This window comes from Pelecanus crispus, chromosome 17 (genome assembly GCF_030463565.1).
Source record: "Pelecanus crispus isolate bPelCri1 chromosome 17, bPelCri1.pri, whole genome shotgun sequence".
Lineage (NCBI taxonomy): Eukaryota > Metazoa > Chordata > Aves > Pelecaniformes > Pelecanidae > Pelecanus > Pelecanus crispus.
In genome coordinates this window covers 9,293,702-9,306,989 of record NC_134659.1, presented here as the reverse complement: position 1 = coordinate 9,306,989, position 13,288 = coordinate 9,293,702, and the positions used below count along the sequence as shown (strand labels likewise).

Genomic DNA, 13,288 nt, shown 5'->3' with positions numbered 1-13,288 from the left:
AAGGACAGGCTGGCAGTGCCTCTCAGCCTGGCCAGCTGTGGGGAGCGGGAGCACCAGTGTCCTGTCCCCCCCAGCACCTCCAAGCACAGCTGCTTTGGGGTCTCGCATGCTGCCTTCTGCCTTGGTGCTGCAGAACCAGTGCCTGCTCCCCAGGGTGCTCTCCCAGTGCCCCTATCCCAGTCCCAGTCCTTCCCCTGTCCCATGCTGGACGGGGTCCAGGTACGATCCCTGCAGAGCACAGGGCTCCCACTTGCTTTTCAGCAAGCTCACTGGAGCTTTGCCGTGTCCTGCAGGCCTGCACACCCTCCCTGAGCCCCCTTCACCCTCCTGGAAGGGGACCCCTGGCCCTGGCCCCCTCCACGTGCTGCATGCTGCTCCAGCTGTAACTGGGGGGGAGCCCAGCACAGCCCCGACCCCCTAGGCCCTGTCCTGGCCTCCTGGGCCTCGTCACCAGAAAAGCACAGCCCTGCACCTTCCTCCTGCCCACGGGAGCTTGTCCCCTCATCCAACAGCTCTGCCCCTGGTGCCTGCCAGCTGTTCCACATCCCCCACATCCTGGGACCACGCAGTATCCTCTGGTCCATCCCTGCAGCAGGGCTTGGGCAGCTGCAGCGTCGCGTCGCCTGCTCCGTCACCCCTTCCCGCTGCACAAGTATCACAAATAGCAGGTGCCTTTTCTTGCTCGGAGCTGTTTTCTAGAGGCCAACTCTTGTGAAGGCTGGTTTTTTTTTCTGCTGGGTCATGCAGCCCAGCCCAGCGGTCTGGGTTTGTCAGAGGACAAGGCGTGTACATATATTTTATACCTCGATGTGTTTCTGTAAATAGTGTAAGTTATTTCAGTCTCATGATGTACATGTTTTTTCAATGGCTGTGTTTGTTCCTTGCCTTTTTGTCTTCACAAATAAAATGTACTGAAATGAAGTGACAGAGTAGAGATGGCTTTGAAGAGGGGAAGAGCACAGCCGGGAACTGCCCATCCCATCCTGATGCACCTGCCAAAGGGGCTGGGGGAAAGGCTGGGTGAACTGATGCTGCTGCAGCCCTTCTGGCCCTACTGCGTGTTGTGAGGTGACCTGCATCTTTACAGGCGCTGAGTCCACAGGCAGACAGGGCAGATGTGATTACTCTGGGGGGAAACTTAAGGGGCTGAGGTGGAGGAAGCACAGACCCAGCCGGGCGGGCTCTGCCCCTCTCTCCTGCCGAGGAGGAGGGGAGGAAGGGGGCCACCCAGGCTGTCCCCAGCCAGAGTAGCAGCCAACCCCCGCAGAAGTCGGAGCATCCCCAACCCTGCAGCATCACATCACCCCCTCTGAGGGGTCCCCAGGTCCCCACGCTGGCAGGGCCCGGGGACTGCGGAAAGGTGCGGTGGGGCAGGGGCTCGGGTGCCTCCTGCCCACGGTGGGAGCCCACGCCGCTGCCCGGTCCCGGGGCAGCCGGGGCTGGGGCCCGGGGGGCGCCGGACGCTGCCCGTGCGGAGCGGGGGGGGCCCGGCCGGAGGGGCGGCGGCGCCGGGGCCAGCCGGCAGGGGGCAGCCCCGGCTGCGGGACCGCAGCGCGGCCGGGGCGGGGGCAGCGGGGCCCCCCCGGGCTGCCCGGGGGGGTGCGGGGGCGGGGGGGGACCCCGGGGGCCAGCGTGTGGTGCCCGCTGGGGGCCCAGAGGGGACCGACGCTGGCACCAGCCCGTGCCCCCCCCCAAGACACGGGGCAGCCAACCTGCCCCAGCCCCAGGTGCTGCAGGGCGGGGAGAGGGGCAGCAAGCTGTCCCCCCAGCTCGGCAGGGCAGGGCCTCAGCCCCAGCAACCGCCACTTTCTCTTTCCCAGCCAGCCAGCACTGGTTAAACTGGTCGGACAGAGCAGCCGAGCGGGCAGCTGCCAGCCGTGGGCTGTGCCCCCGCCGACCACCCCGGATGCGGTTTCTCCTGGCACACGCCCCGCTCCCCGCTTGGGGCACCCCAGCCCCTGCTGCTGCCGCGGGCTGGGAGCGGGGGGCCCCCGGCCCTGGGCTCAAAACGCAGCCTACAGTGCTCGTCCTCAGAGCAGTGCCAGTCCAGCCCTAAGGGTGTCCCTGGAGGGGTGCCCGGAGCCATACCAGTCCCCGCCACCATGTCCTACGACACCCTCGGCCTGTGTCACGGCTTATCTCGGTGTGAGCCTCTGTACCCACAGCCACACCACAGTGCTGCCAGGGCAAACAGAATCTGTGGGGCAACAAATGTGGGGGTATGATGGGACCAGTTACTCCTGGCAGTAGCATCCCCCTCCCACCTGGTGTCCTGGCCACTTACTGCACCACAGACCCCTTTTCTTGCTGGCCCTCATGTCACCAACTCACTCCAAACTCATGACCACCTCTTTCTTGCTGCAGCAAGACACCAAGCCTGGGCTGGCAGCACCCTGTGCCATGCTCCCCACATGCCTGCAGGTGCCCTAGGAGCTCAGACCAGCAGCAAGGGGGACAGCAGGGGCATCCCTGGGAGCCACCGGCTCTGGTGATGAGATTGTGGCAGCCCTCTGCCACCCATCCCCAAGGTCAAGGAGGAGTTGTCTTGAGCACATCAGTGCTGCGGATGCTCCTTGGCAGTGGAGGGTCCCATGGGCACATCCAGCATCTTGCTGCTGCCCTGTGGCTCTGGGGAGGGCATGGGGACACCCCAGAAGAGGTTTAGGCTCTCCCATGCTCCTGGCACAGCATCTCAGCATCTCCAGGGAGTGTCCCCCACTGTGATCTTCTCCCCATGGCCCCTTATAGGACCTGGGTTGTGACACATCTGTTGGGCAGGTGGGCAGGAAGGCCATTTCTCCAGGTCAGTAAAGCTGGAGGGTGGCTGCAGAGTGTTGGAAAGGATTGCTCAGGTCTGCTGGCTTCCTGGCTCCCAAACACAAGGGGAAGGAAGGGGGCAGGCCGGGCCCCAGGGGGACCCAGAGGGCTCCCAGCATGTCAGGTATACCTAAGGGGCTGGGGGGTGTCACCCACTGAGGGCACCTCTCCCATCGATGGCATAGCCCAGGTGCATGGACTGACCATGGCACTTCCCCAGGGTCTGCTGTGGGTCTGCAGAGAAGGGAGGCCTGGGAAAGAGGATGCTCAATGTGGTCTATGCCAGAGAGCCCCATCAGGCATCCGATCAGATCCCCTGGGGTGGGGGAGAGCCGTGAGTGGGCTGGGCAGGGCTTGGGCAGGAGACTCCTAAATGCTACATGCCCTCCCCATCATCCCTTGGCCTGTGGCCCAGGGCACAGCACAGAGCTGGCATGTCCCACTCTGCACCAGAGACACCCGCATTTCAGCAATGGGTGGAAAAATCTTCCCCAGGGGCAGGTTTCTAACCACAAGCAGTGGAAGCCCAACCAGGCGGCCAGGTCCCAGGGCACAGTGGAGCCCTGGGCTCAGCTCCCAGCTGAACGCAGGCTTAAGGCTCTGTGTCTGCACAGCACCAGTGTTTTCCCTGGTGGTCTTGGCTTGCCCCGTGGCAGCGATGGCAGGGGCTGCTCCCGGGTGTGAGGACATCGCTGTGGGATGCTGTGCCCAGGAAACAAAAGGGCCTGGCAGCACCCAGCACTCGTGACTGTGCTGCGGAGGAATGAAGCTGGAGCAGGTGATCAGCTAGCGTGACCCGGTGCCTCCTGGCTGGCACGCTGGCCCTGCCTGCCCCGGGGCCACAGCACAACACGGCAGGCCAGGGTGACATGACAAGGGGGATGGGGTGCACAGCCACCCTGCCCTTGCTGGCCCAAGGGCCAAGGTAGAGCATCCATTTTTGTGACAGTCTGTCACCACTTTGTCACATGAGATGGTTGGCTGCCAGGCACCCGTTTGAAGTGACAAGGACCTAGAGGTGGCTGCGTGATGCCAGGGTCTGCCCTGCTCACAGAGTGTCCTAGGTTTGTGCCAGCCCATGTGTGGCATGGGTGTGGCTGGCTTGGCAAAGTAGCAGCACTGGACAAATGGGTGCCAAGTTGTTGGCTTGGACTAGCCTGGGGCTCCTCTGCCAGCACAGGGCTAAAACCAGCATGAACATATCCAGACAGGGTCCGAGTACCCCTGCCCAAGAGCCAGAGTGGCAAGAGACACCAGAAGGTAATTCCCCAAATGCATCCCACAACCCTGCCTTGCCCCTTGGCATGTGTCCTTGGTGAGTGTATGTGCCTGCCTGCGCCAGGTGCTTGTGAAATGGCATGGAATGGGCCGTCACAGCTCTGCAGCCTGTCCCAGACCTCCCCCAGGCAAAAATCGACCCATCCTAACAGAGAGAGCAGCAACACTCGGCCACCTGCCTGGTCTCTGCTCTATCCCCACGCAGACCACCCATCCCCACCTGAGTCCCGCTCCCAGCATCTGCCTGGCTTGGTCACTGGGTCCTTCCTCCCACTCTGGGAGAAGCTGTGCCTGTGCCAGACGGGAGAGTGACCGAGCCTGTGCTCCAAACATGGCCAAGGCACCCATGCAAGCACCCACTACAGTACAAGGGCCGGGCTGCCCTCCCGAGCAGGGGGATGCCGCACGGCTGGGTGGGTGCCCAGGGCAGCATTCCCGGCCCCTTTGCCCCGGGCAGAGCCCCAGGGAGGGATGTGCAGCCCCCAGGGCCCGCTCCAGCCCTGCTGGGTATGTTTGCTTGGCAGCGGGAGGTGAGTGAACCTGCTGCTGCGAGCAAACAAACACGAGCCGGGCAAACGGCAGCAAAGAAAACACCCCGCGAAGCTGGTGTGGGTGAAACTCTGGGCACCAGCAGGGCAAGGGCTCTGACAATGATTAAACTGGCCAACCCAGATTTCCCGGCAAGGCAGTGCTGGGCTGGGACCCGGTGGTTCATATTATGCAAATCACCTGGATCTGGGAGCATGAACGTTTCGGGCTGGAATTCCCCTCGGGCCGCCAGATCGCATTACGACGCCTGTGCTATAAAAGAGGAGGCGCGGGCAGGGCTTGCCCATCGGCACCAGCCTCCCCGGGCCCATGAGCAGTGGCTAGCGGCCGGGCAGGGCAGGGCGCGCTCCATCTCCTCTCGCTGCTCTCTGGATTAGCTGCCGCTCCCAGGATTGCCATCGCAGAAGGTACCAAAGCTTTTTCGTCCGGGGCCTGTTGATGTCCCCCAGCCTGGGACGGCTGCTTTGCTCCCCTCTCCCGTGCATCTTCGCTCTCACCAGGGATGCGCTTGGTCTTTTCTCGCTGCACATCTGTTCTCCCACCACAGCTGCCAGCCCTTTCAGGCGGCCAGCAAGACAGCGGTCTGGAGGGGTCCCCCTCCAGCCCCCAGGTTTTATCAAGTGAACAGCAAGATTTGGCTCTTCCACGAGGGCCGGGCAGGGGCTTGGTCCTCTCCTGGCTGCAGGGTTACTGGGATGTGCTTCTTGCGACTGGTTGAGAGGACTGGAGCTGCCGGCACCGGAGTCCCTGCAGCAGGCAGTGGGGCAGCAGGCTGTGCCAGCCCAAGCACTGCTGTGCTGTGGGAGCGCTCGATGACTGAGTGCCCTGCAATGCCCGTCCCCACGGAGGGGCTGTGCAACACCTTTCTCTGCGAACAACCTGCTTGCTGTCCCTTTGTGCTGGCTGCCAGTGGAGCTGGTGAGGCCAGGCTGCTGGGGACGGGGCTCTTCTGCAAGCACGGTGACGCCATGTCCCCGGTTTGCTCCAGCTCAGCCTCCCTCGCTCCTGGCCCCTGGGGCGGTGGTGAGTCAGGCCCCAGCCCCAGCCGGCGGGTGCTGGGCGGGTGCTTCTGCAGAAGTGACCTGAGAGGTGACGATGGGTGGAGGGAGGGAGAGCCCGGCCTCACCCAGCCAGGTCCCTGGGGTGCTGTGGGCTCGGGTCCCCTTGCCTCCACAGGGCTGGGGCTCACTGTTGTCTCTCGGCACAGAGCTTGATGGCGGGATCTTGCGAGATTAGCAACATCTTCTCTAACTACATCAGCGCCATGTACCAGCCGGAGGAGGTGCAGCCAACCTTGGACATGTTGGGACACCTTGGGGACGACAGCACCCTGGGGCTGAGCCTCCCCACCAGCCAGCCCCCGGCACAGGGCACAGGTAGGACCAGAGGAGCAGTGGAGGCTGCACAGGGGAACCAGCACACAAGGCAGCAGTGAGGCAATGCAGCTGGCTTGGACGAGCATTGCAAGGTCTTTGAACCACTGAGGCAGGTCAACAGCTTCCACCATGCCTCAGTTTCCCCAGGGGTGTGTTGGCTAGAAGGTTGCTGTAGGAGACCCTGGGTGGCACCAAGTGTGACTGCTTGGAGCACACCAGATGCATATGGGGTATGAGGGAATCATTGCCCTCCTCCCCCAGCACATCCCAGGGGATGGGCTGCCAGGGCTCACCAGGAGAGCAGTTTGGAAGTACAGTCCTGGTGACAGGGGTCCCGCTCTGCCATCATGGGATGGCCCTGGGGGAGGCACAGGCAACACACCAGCAGAGCAGGGCGGATCCCAGCAGGGACAGGACAAATAGCACCGAAACGGACGGTGGGGGGAGCATCAGATTGTTGCTGTTCCCCAGGACAGGAGCAGGGCAGAGTGAGGTGACCCGGGAGCAGGTGCTTAAGCACCTGTTAGTCCCATAACCCTCCAAGTGCAGGGCCCGCTGTGCCCCGTGTGATTGGCATGGGACCAGACCCGGTGCCCAACTTGCAGCCGTCAGCCCCCGCGTGGCACATGATGCTGGCACGGCTGCCCTGCCCCTGAGACCCGCTCTCCGTCCCTTGCAGGCAAGCCGGAGTGGTTCAGTGAGCTCCCATACTTCTGGACCAAGGTACAGGTACTGGAGTGGATCAGCTACCATGTGGAGAAGAACAAGTATGACGCCAGCTCCATCGACTTCTCTTGCTGCAACATGGATGGGCATGCGCTCTGCCACTGCACCAGGGACCAGATGCGCCTCATCTTTGGGCCCCTGGGGGATGAGCTCTATGACCGCCTGCACGAGATCAGTGAGTGCCCCAATATCCCCTTCATCCCCAGGCCTGGCAGCTTGAAGCATGAGGCTGACACCCCCACACGCTAGTGTGGGGACCCCCCAGGACCCTCTGCTTCCCAGGCACTCTGTGGAGTGCTGCCTGGGGGAGGTGGCACTGGGGAGGCTGTGCAGGGGGACGTGGGGGCGCAGACCAGAGTCCAGGCAAGGCTGGGCTCAGCTCCCATTCCCCTCCATACCGAGTAGGCATCGCTGATCCCAGTCCCCCCACCTCTGCAGCCTCTGACGAGTTGAACTGGATCATTGACTTGCTGGAAAAAGAGGATGCAACTTCCCAAGAGACCTTCCTGGACCCCAGCCACCTGGGTAAGAGAGGGGCCCCGGCCAAGTCTTTTTTTTCCCAGGGACCACATGCTGATGCAGCCAGGGCTAGCCCCTTCTTCCCTTCTCTGCCCCTTCCAGAGCTGGGAAATCCCTGTACCAAGGACTCCCTGGAGGACATGAAGCCCACAAACCCTTTCCTATCCACAGACTTCACCTGCTTGCCTGGTGCCATGTCCCCAGGCAGCTCCGATGTCTCAGGTCGGTGTTTTGCCCAGCAAAAAGCTCCCTTTGCTTGTGCTGATCTGGGAGATCAGTGGGGAACTGCCCTACCACCAAGGGAGGGTTTGGGTCTTGCACCAGGCTGCCTGCAGGGGCCTGGGGTGGGAGGATTGTGGGGGCGAAGCTGGGGGGAAGCCAGGGGAAGCATCTCCAGATGCCAGCAGCTGGCAGTCTGAGCGCTGTCTCTTTGCCTCTTAGGACCTGCAATGTCCCACAGCCCCAACTCCCAGGACTCCGGTGGAAGTGACCTCGACTTCGATCCCACGGAAGCAAAGCTCTTCCCTGAAGGTGAGTTGTTTGCTTCCCTCCAGGAGCTAGGAGAGGAGGGCTTGCTCCTGGGCACTTCCAGCAGCTGCAGAGCACACGCCATCTGGCAGTGATTTAGGGACAACACCTGAACATCCATCCTCACACTGGGAAGGAGGGAGGGGGCTGGTATTCTGTGCACCCTGGGTCTGTTTCTCTCCATTGAGCATGATAATGGTGCAGGTTCTGGGGCAGAGCTGGGATAGCCAGGGCAGCAGTGAGCTTGGTGGGAAGGGGTAAGTGGTGGCAGCTGGGTGAAGGCTGTGGCCAGAGATCCTAGGCACTGAAAGCTGTGTTCAGTATTGATCCCAGCTGGCGATGATACTGGGAATACCAGGGATGCGAGGAAGAAGCAAGGTTCGGGGAATGAACAACATGCTGCCCTAATCATGGTGGCACGGATGAGGGTGGGATGAGGCTGGAGGGAATGGGGAGACCTTGCTCTCAGGGGTACCTGAGTTCCCTGGTACCTGGGCCTGAAAGAGGGTGCAGCCTCTGATCTCTCCCCCCACCCCCAACCAGCTCTCCCCGGTGCTTCTGCTCCTGAGGAGGGGGGGGAGCTGCAACCCAGCAGGCTCTGCACAGCATAATGTGTCCTCTTGTCTGTGTGCACAGATAGCTTTGCAGGGAGCAAGAAAGGGGACAGCAAACACGGCAAGCGGAAACGGGGACGGCCCCGAAAACTCAGCAAGGAGAGCAGAGACTGCCTGGAGAGCCGGAAGAGCAAGCACTGTACGTGGGCCCTCCAGCCCGGGAGCTTGGACTGACTCCCCCAACCTGGCTCCATGGGGGGGAGATGGGAGGAAGGGCCATGTCCACTGGCCATGCCCCTTGGCAGGGGTGTTCAGAGAGATCCAAAGTGCAGGGACTCGCAGAATCTTCCCTCCTCTACAGCTTGTTCTCATCTTCCAGCCCCAAGAGGTACCCACCTGTGGGAGTTCATCCGGGACATCCTGATCCACCCCGAGCTGAACGAGGGGCTGATGAAGTGGGAGGACCGGCGGGAGGGCGTCTTCAAGTTCCTGCGCTCAGAAGCGGTGGCTCAGCTTTGGGGCCAGAAGAAGAAAAACAGCAGCATGACTTACGAGAAGCTGAGCAGAGCCATGCGGTGAGTGCTCTCCCCTGTCCCCACGGGGAACCTGCCCCACAGGGCTGGGTCAGACCCACCAGGGCTCAGCCTTGAGCCCCCACAGCAGCTCCCCAGCACACGGGGCTGCATCCAGAGCCCTGATTCCAACTCCATCTCCTCCAGATATTACTACAAACGAGAGATCCTGGAGAGAGTCGATGGGCGACGGCTGGTGTACAAGTTTGGGAAGAACTCCAGCGGCTGGAAGGAGGAGGAGGTGCTCAACAGGAACAAGGAGCTGTAGGAGTCCTGGATGAGCCGGGGTCTGACAAGCCCCTCGGGGCCAGCCCCGAACTGGGCTCCTTGGCAGGAAACTTTGCCTGCAACTGCATCTGGAAGATGCTGCCCCGTGCAGCATGTGAAACTCCAACCCTTGCATGGGCATGCTCGTGCGTGCTGGTGACTGCTGGCACTGAGGTGTTTAAAGCTAATATTTTGGCTCCAGCTGGTTATTGTAAACCGTTATTTCCCTCGCTGGATTCGTACCTCCGACTGGAGTTGCAGTGACTTTGGCTGTTTCAAAGCCTGGACAAACACAAAGGGGAAGAGAAGTTTGAGTGGCAGCTGGCCCCGCAGTGAGAGCCCAGCAGGTCTCCTGCTGTCACCCACCCCCTGCCCCAGCAGAGGGGCAGCACCACTGTCTCACCTGTAATCAGAGAGACCTTGCCCCAGCTATGGGTCCTCCCTCATCGCTGCTTGTGCCGTGCTGAAGATGCCCGCCATCCTGTTTGCTCTCTGTGGGATGGGTGAGGCCCCCCTGTGCAGCAGCTTCTCAGTGTGGCACCTGCTGAGAGAAGACAGGAACATTATGGAGCTTCACCTGGCCCTGGAGAGCCCTCAGAGGGAAAAGGACTTGGGACAGCAGGGCCACTCCGCGTTTCCAGCCCAGTTGCCTGTACCTAGAAACAGGCCTTTTCCCCAAAAGTAGCTTCTAATTTATGTAAGACCAAAAAAAAGCACAGAATGAATGTACAGATATATTTTTTCATGAGTAAGATGTTCCTGTGTGAGAGTGTGCATTGTAGGGCACACACATGTTTTGTGGCAGGTGGTGATGCTCAGCTGGACTGAAGCGATGTCACGGGGGCACAGACTGGCTCTGTGTCAGCCACAGGAGGGGGATGCCAGCCCAGCCAGGCACCCAGCAGGTGCATATGGTTTCCTCCTTTTCAGATGGGAACATAAGAGGAATAAATTGTTTGGTTGGGTTTTTTGTACCTCCCTGTCATTTTGCTTGTTTTTCTTAAAGACATGGTGGGGACCAGACATGTTATGTGGGATGTCCCATTGCATCAACCCCATCTGCCACCATCCCTCCTCCCTGCTGTGGCCTGGACTTGCTTGTCATTCTGGCACAGGGTCTTCCTTAGGGTGAGGTGGGCTGCTTGTCCCTAGGCTGATGGGAGTGAGATCTGGAGGTCTTGCCTCAAAGCCAGACATGCAGGGGCACCTTACACCCACTCCCAAACCTTGGTCCTTCTGATGACCCTCCAGAAATTCAGCCCTGGCACTCACCTTTGCCAGAGAGCTTTCCCAGAGCACCGGCTCAAAGCCAGAGTTTGCCAGTCACATGCTGCTGGGAAGCAAATTCTGGGGTGGTCTGGTGGGGTGGGGTCTCTCTCAGGTCCCTCCACATTAAGCTCCCCAGCCTGGCTGGGTGTCACAGGCTGCAGGAGGACCTCCAGCCCCTCTGGCCAGTGCTCTCTTCTGAGATGTGAAGGACATCAAGAAGAAGCACAGGCACTGCAATATGTTTAAGGTTTGCTCATCGTCCAGTCTGGCTATTTGGGAGCCTCTCCTAGGACCTGGGTGCCTCTCAAGGACCACAAGTTCAGGAGGAGAGACTGCTAAGGCCTGCAGTGTAGACAGCCCAAACACATCATCTGCTTCTTGCTCAATGGCAAGACCAGCCTTCTTCAGCTAGCCCAGCCATGAGGAGGCAGGGAGGCAGGACCTAATGCAAAAGAGAGGGAACTAAGTCCTTCAAAGCAAGGTCTCACATGGACCATCTGCGGTGCCTCCCCTGGGCTGTCCTGCCTGCAGCAGCTGGAACTGCTCCCAGTCTGTCTGGCCTCAGCTTGTGAGGCTGGTGGCTGAGAGCATCCCCACTGCCAAGCCACTGTGCTGCCTGGGGAAGCCCAGGCCCCTGCTTCACCAGGACGTGGATAACAAGAGATGGGTCCAGGGGCTGGGGGAACCACAGACCCTGCTGCAAGTCTCCTGTTTCACTTCCAAACTCCTGGTGGCCATGGCCCTTGGTGCCCTACTTCTCTGCTGGCAGCCCCCAGGCTATGGGCTCAGTGGCAGCTGCAGGACCTCCTGGAGATGCTACAGTGGCATCAAGGGCATGACTCACCAGCTTTGCCAGGGGCAGGAGATGCCCATGGGCCAGAGCCAACCTCTTCTGGGTGAGTTCAACTGCTGTTTACATGAGGAGTTGCCTTGCTGGGATGTCTGGTCTCTTGAGGCTGTGTAATGCCTGCCCTTGCAATTCAGTAAGACATAAGAGGGGGTCTGCAGTCATGCAAAATCCCAGGGATGACAAAATCATATAGAAGATCTCCATCCTTTGCCTTCTAGTGTGCTGGGCTGATGTTGTACTGCTCCCACGTCCACATGCTGAGATGAGACCATCAGGGTTGCCCTGTGGTGCAAGAAGAGGTCCCCGTCCCTGGGTGTGAACCAGGAGCCTGTCCGTGGTCTGGGCTGCAGCCAGACCTCCGTCACGTTCCTTGCGTAACCTTCCCCAGGGAACAGGTTTTCCCGGCTGGTGTCTGCTGGCTCCAGCGAGTGGAGGGTGCTCCAGGCCCATCCCTGACCTCCTGGAGCTGCCATAAGGAGCAGGCTGGACGGCGTGGCAGAAGAGACAATGCCAAGATGCTTGGGCTGCCCACACAAGCAGCATGTGTTGGAAGGGGCCAGGATGGTGCTTGGTGGCAATCAGTGAGTCCAGGGAGGGGACATGGCGAGCAGGGCAAGCCCAGCCCCAGGCCAGGTCTTGCAAGAGCCGCCTGTGCTCCTGGCTGCTGTCCCTCTGAGTTTGGGGTTGTGGGTGAGGTGTTTATTCTCCGTCAATAGATAACCCTGGCAGGTTGGCAGGGAGAGGGGAGCGCTTTGTCACGCAGCCTGTTGCCCTGCCAAGCGCACCTTGTTTGCTCAAACAGTTTCATTTCTTTCCCGCTGCGGTTTGTGTTACCTAACTGGCCTGGGACAATGTTTAACCAGCTCCGGCAGCAGTAGGGAACCTGTCTGCCTCGCCTCCCATGCCCCCGGTGTCCCCACCGCCCCCACCACTGCCATTGCCAAGTGGGGGGCACGCCAGCCGGGAGGCTTGGGGCAGAAGCAGGGGGTCTGTAGACCACTCAGCTGTATGGTCACCCTGTGCCAGAGGAGGAGAAAGAGGCAGGAGTGTGCGAGCACGGGCTGGGGGAACCAGATCCTGCAGCCTCCCATGAAGTCTGTGTGCGTCTGTGGGGTGAAGAGCCAGGTCGACTAGAGGGAGGCAAGCAAGGCCAGGCACACACACATGTACACACACACGTGCACACACACTCAGGGTAACCCTTACAGTAACCTCCAAGCCCATATTGAGCCAACCCAGCAGAGCCTCCCAGCACACCGGCACAAAAAAAGATATGATTTATTTGTTTTCTTAATCTACTTGGATGTGCCTGGATTTTATGGCTGTGGCAAGCATGGCAAAAAATGGAGAAAAAAAGGATTTTCCTCCAAAACAACCTCCCCTCACACATTTACACTGGGGTCTGCTGGGAGACCTTTCCCACCAGGTGGTCCCAGGTTGATCATGTTTGTTGCACACAGTTCCCATGGAAATATCTTGGTTGCCCTTCAAGTTTGAGCATTAAAGTGGGTTTTCTCTCCCCCAGGATCCCCCAAAGGGGCACAGGGGACATTGCTGATCCCTGATCCCAGTTAGGGAAGAGGAGGCCAGTTTGTCCCAGCCAGTGCTCACCTGGGACCTGTGGGCCCAAAGCAGGCTGCTGTGGCTGAAATGTGGCAAATGGGAGCAGAGAAATGGGGTGAGGTGAGAGGTTTCAGCTGGGCCAGCAAGAAGGTGTCCAATATCCCACATGCCAGACCATGAACTACCCCTGAGCACAACGGCATGACCTGATTTTCCAGCCAAGCTGGACTGTGGCCATCCTTGCAGCGGATCAGGGTAGATGGGAATGTGGTGCGGACAAGGGCAGCCTGCGGGAGGCAGAGACCATCTCCCTGGGACCCCCTGCTTTCCCTCCCACTCCCACTGCAGTCCCTACTGGCTTTCACCCTTTCTTACCCTCCTGCCTCTGGCTCAGCATGATCGGGGAGCAAGACTGAACCC

General features: G+C 60.4%; 1 protein-coding gene across 1 annotated transcript; it reads left to right on the top strand.

Moving 5' to 3' along the window:
• The first annotated feature begins 5,857 nt into the window (after nt 1–5,857).
• ELF3 (E74 like ETS transcription factor 3) lies at nt 5,858–9,187 on the top strand. The gene is made up of 8 exons (XM_009484660.2): nt 5,858–6,020; nt 6,700–6,921; nt 7,185–7,271; nt 7,368–7,487; nt 7,707–7,796; nt 8,430–8,546; nt 8,727–8,922; nt 9,067–9,187. Exons 1-8 carry the CDS (start codon nt 5,858–5,860, stop codon nt 9,185–9,187), a joined length of 1,116 nt encoding a protein of 371 aa, XP_009482935.1.
• The last annotated feature ends 4,101 nt before the right edge of the window (nt 9,188–13,288 follow it).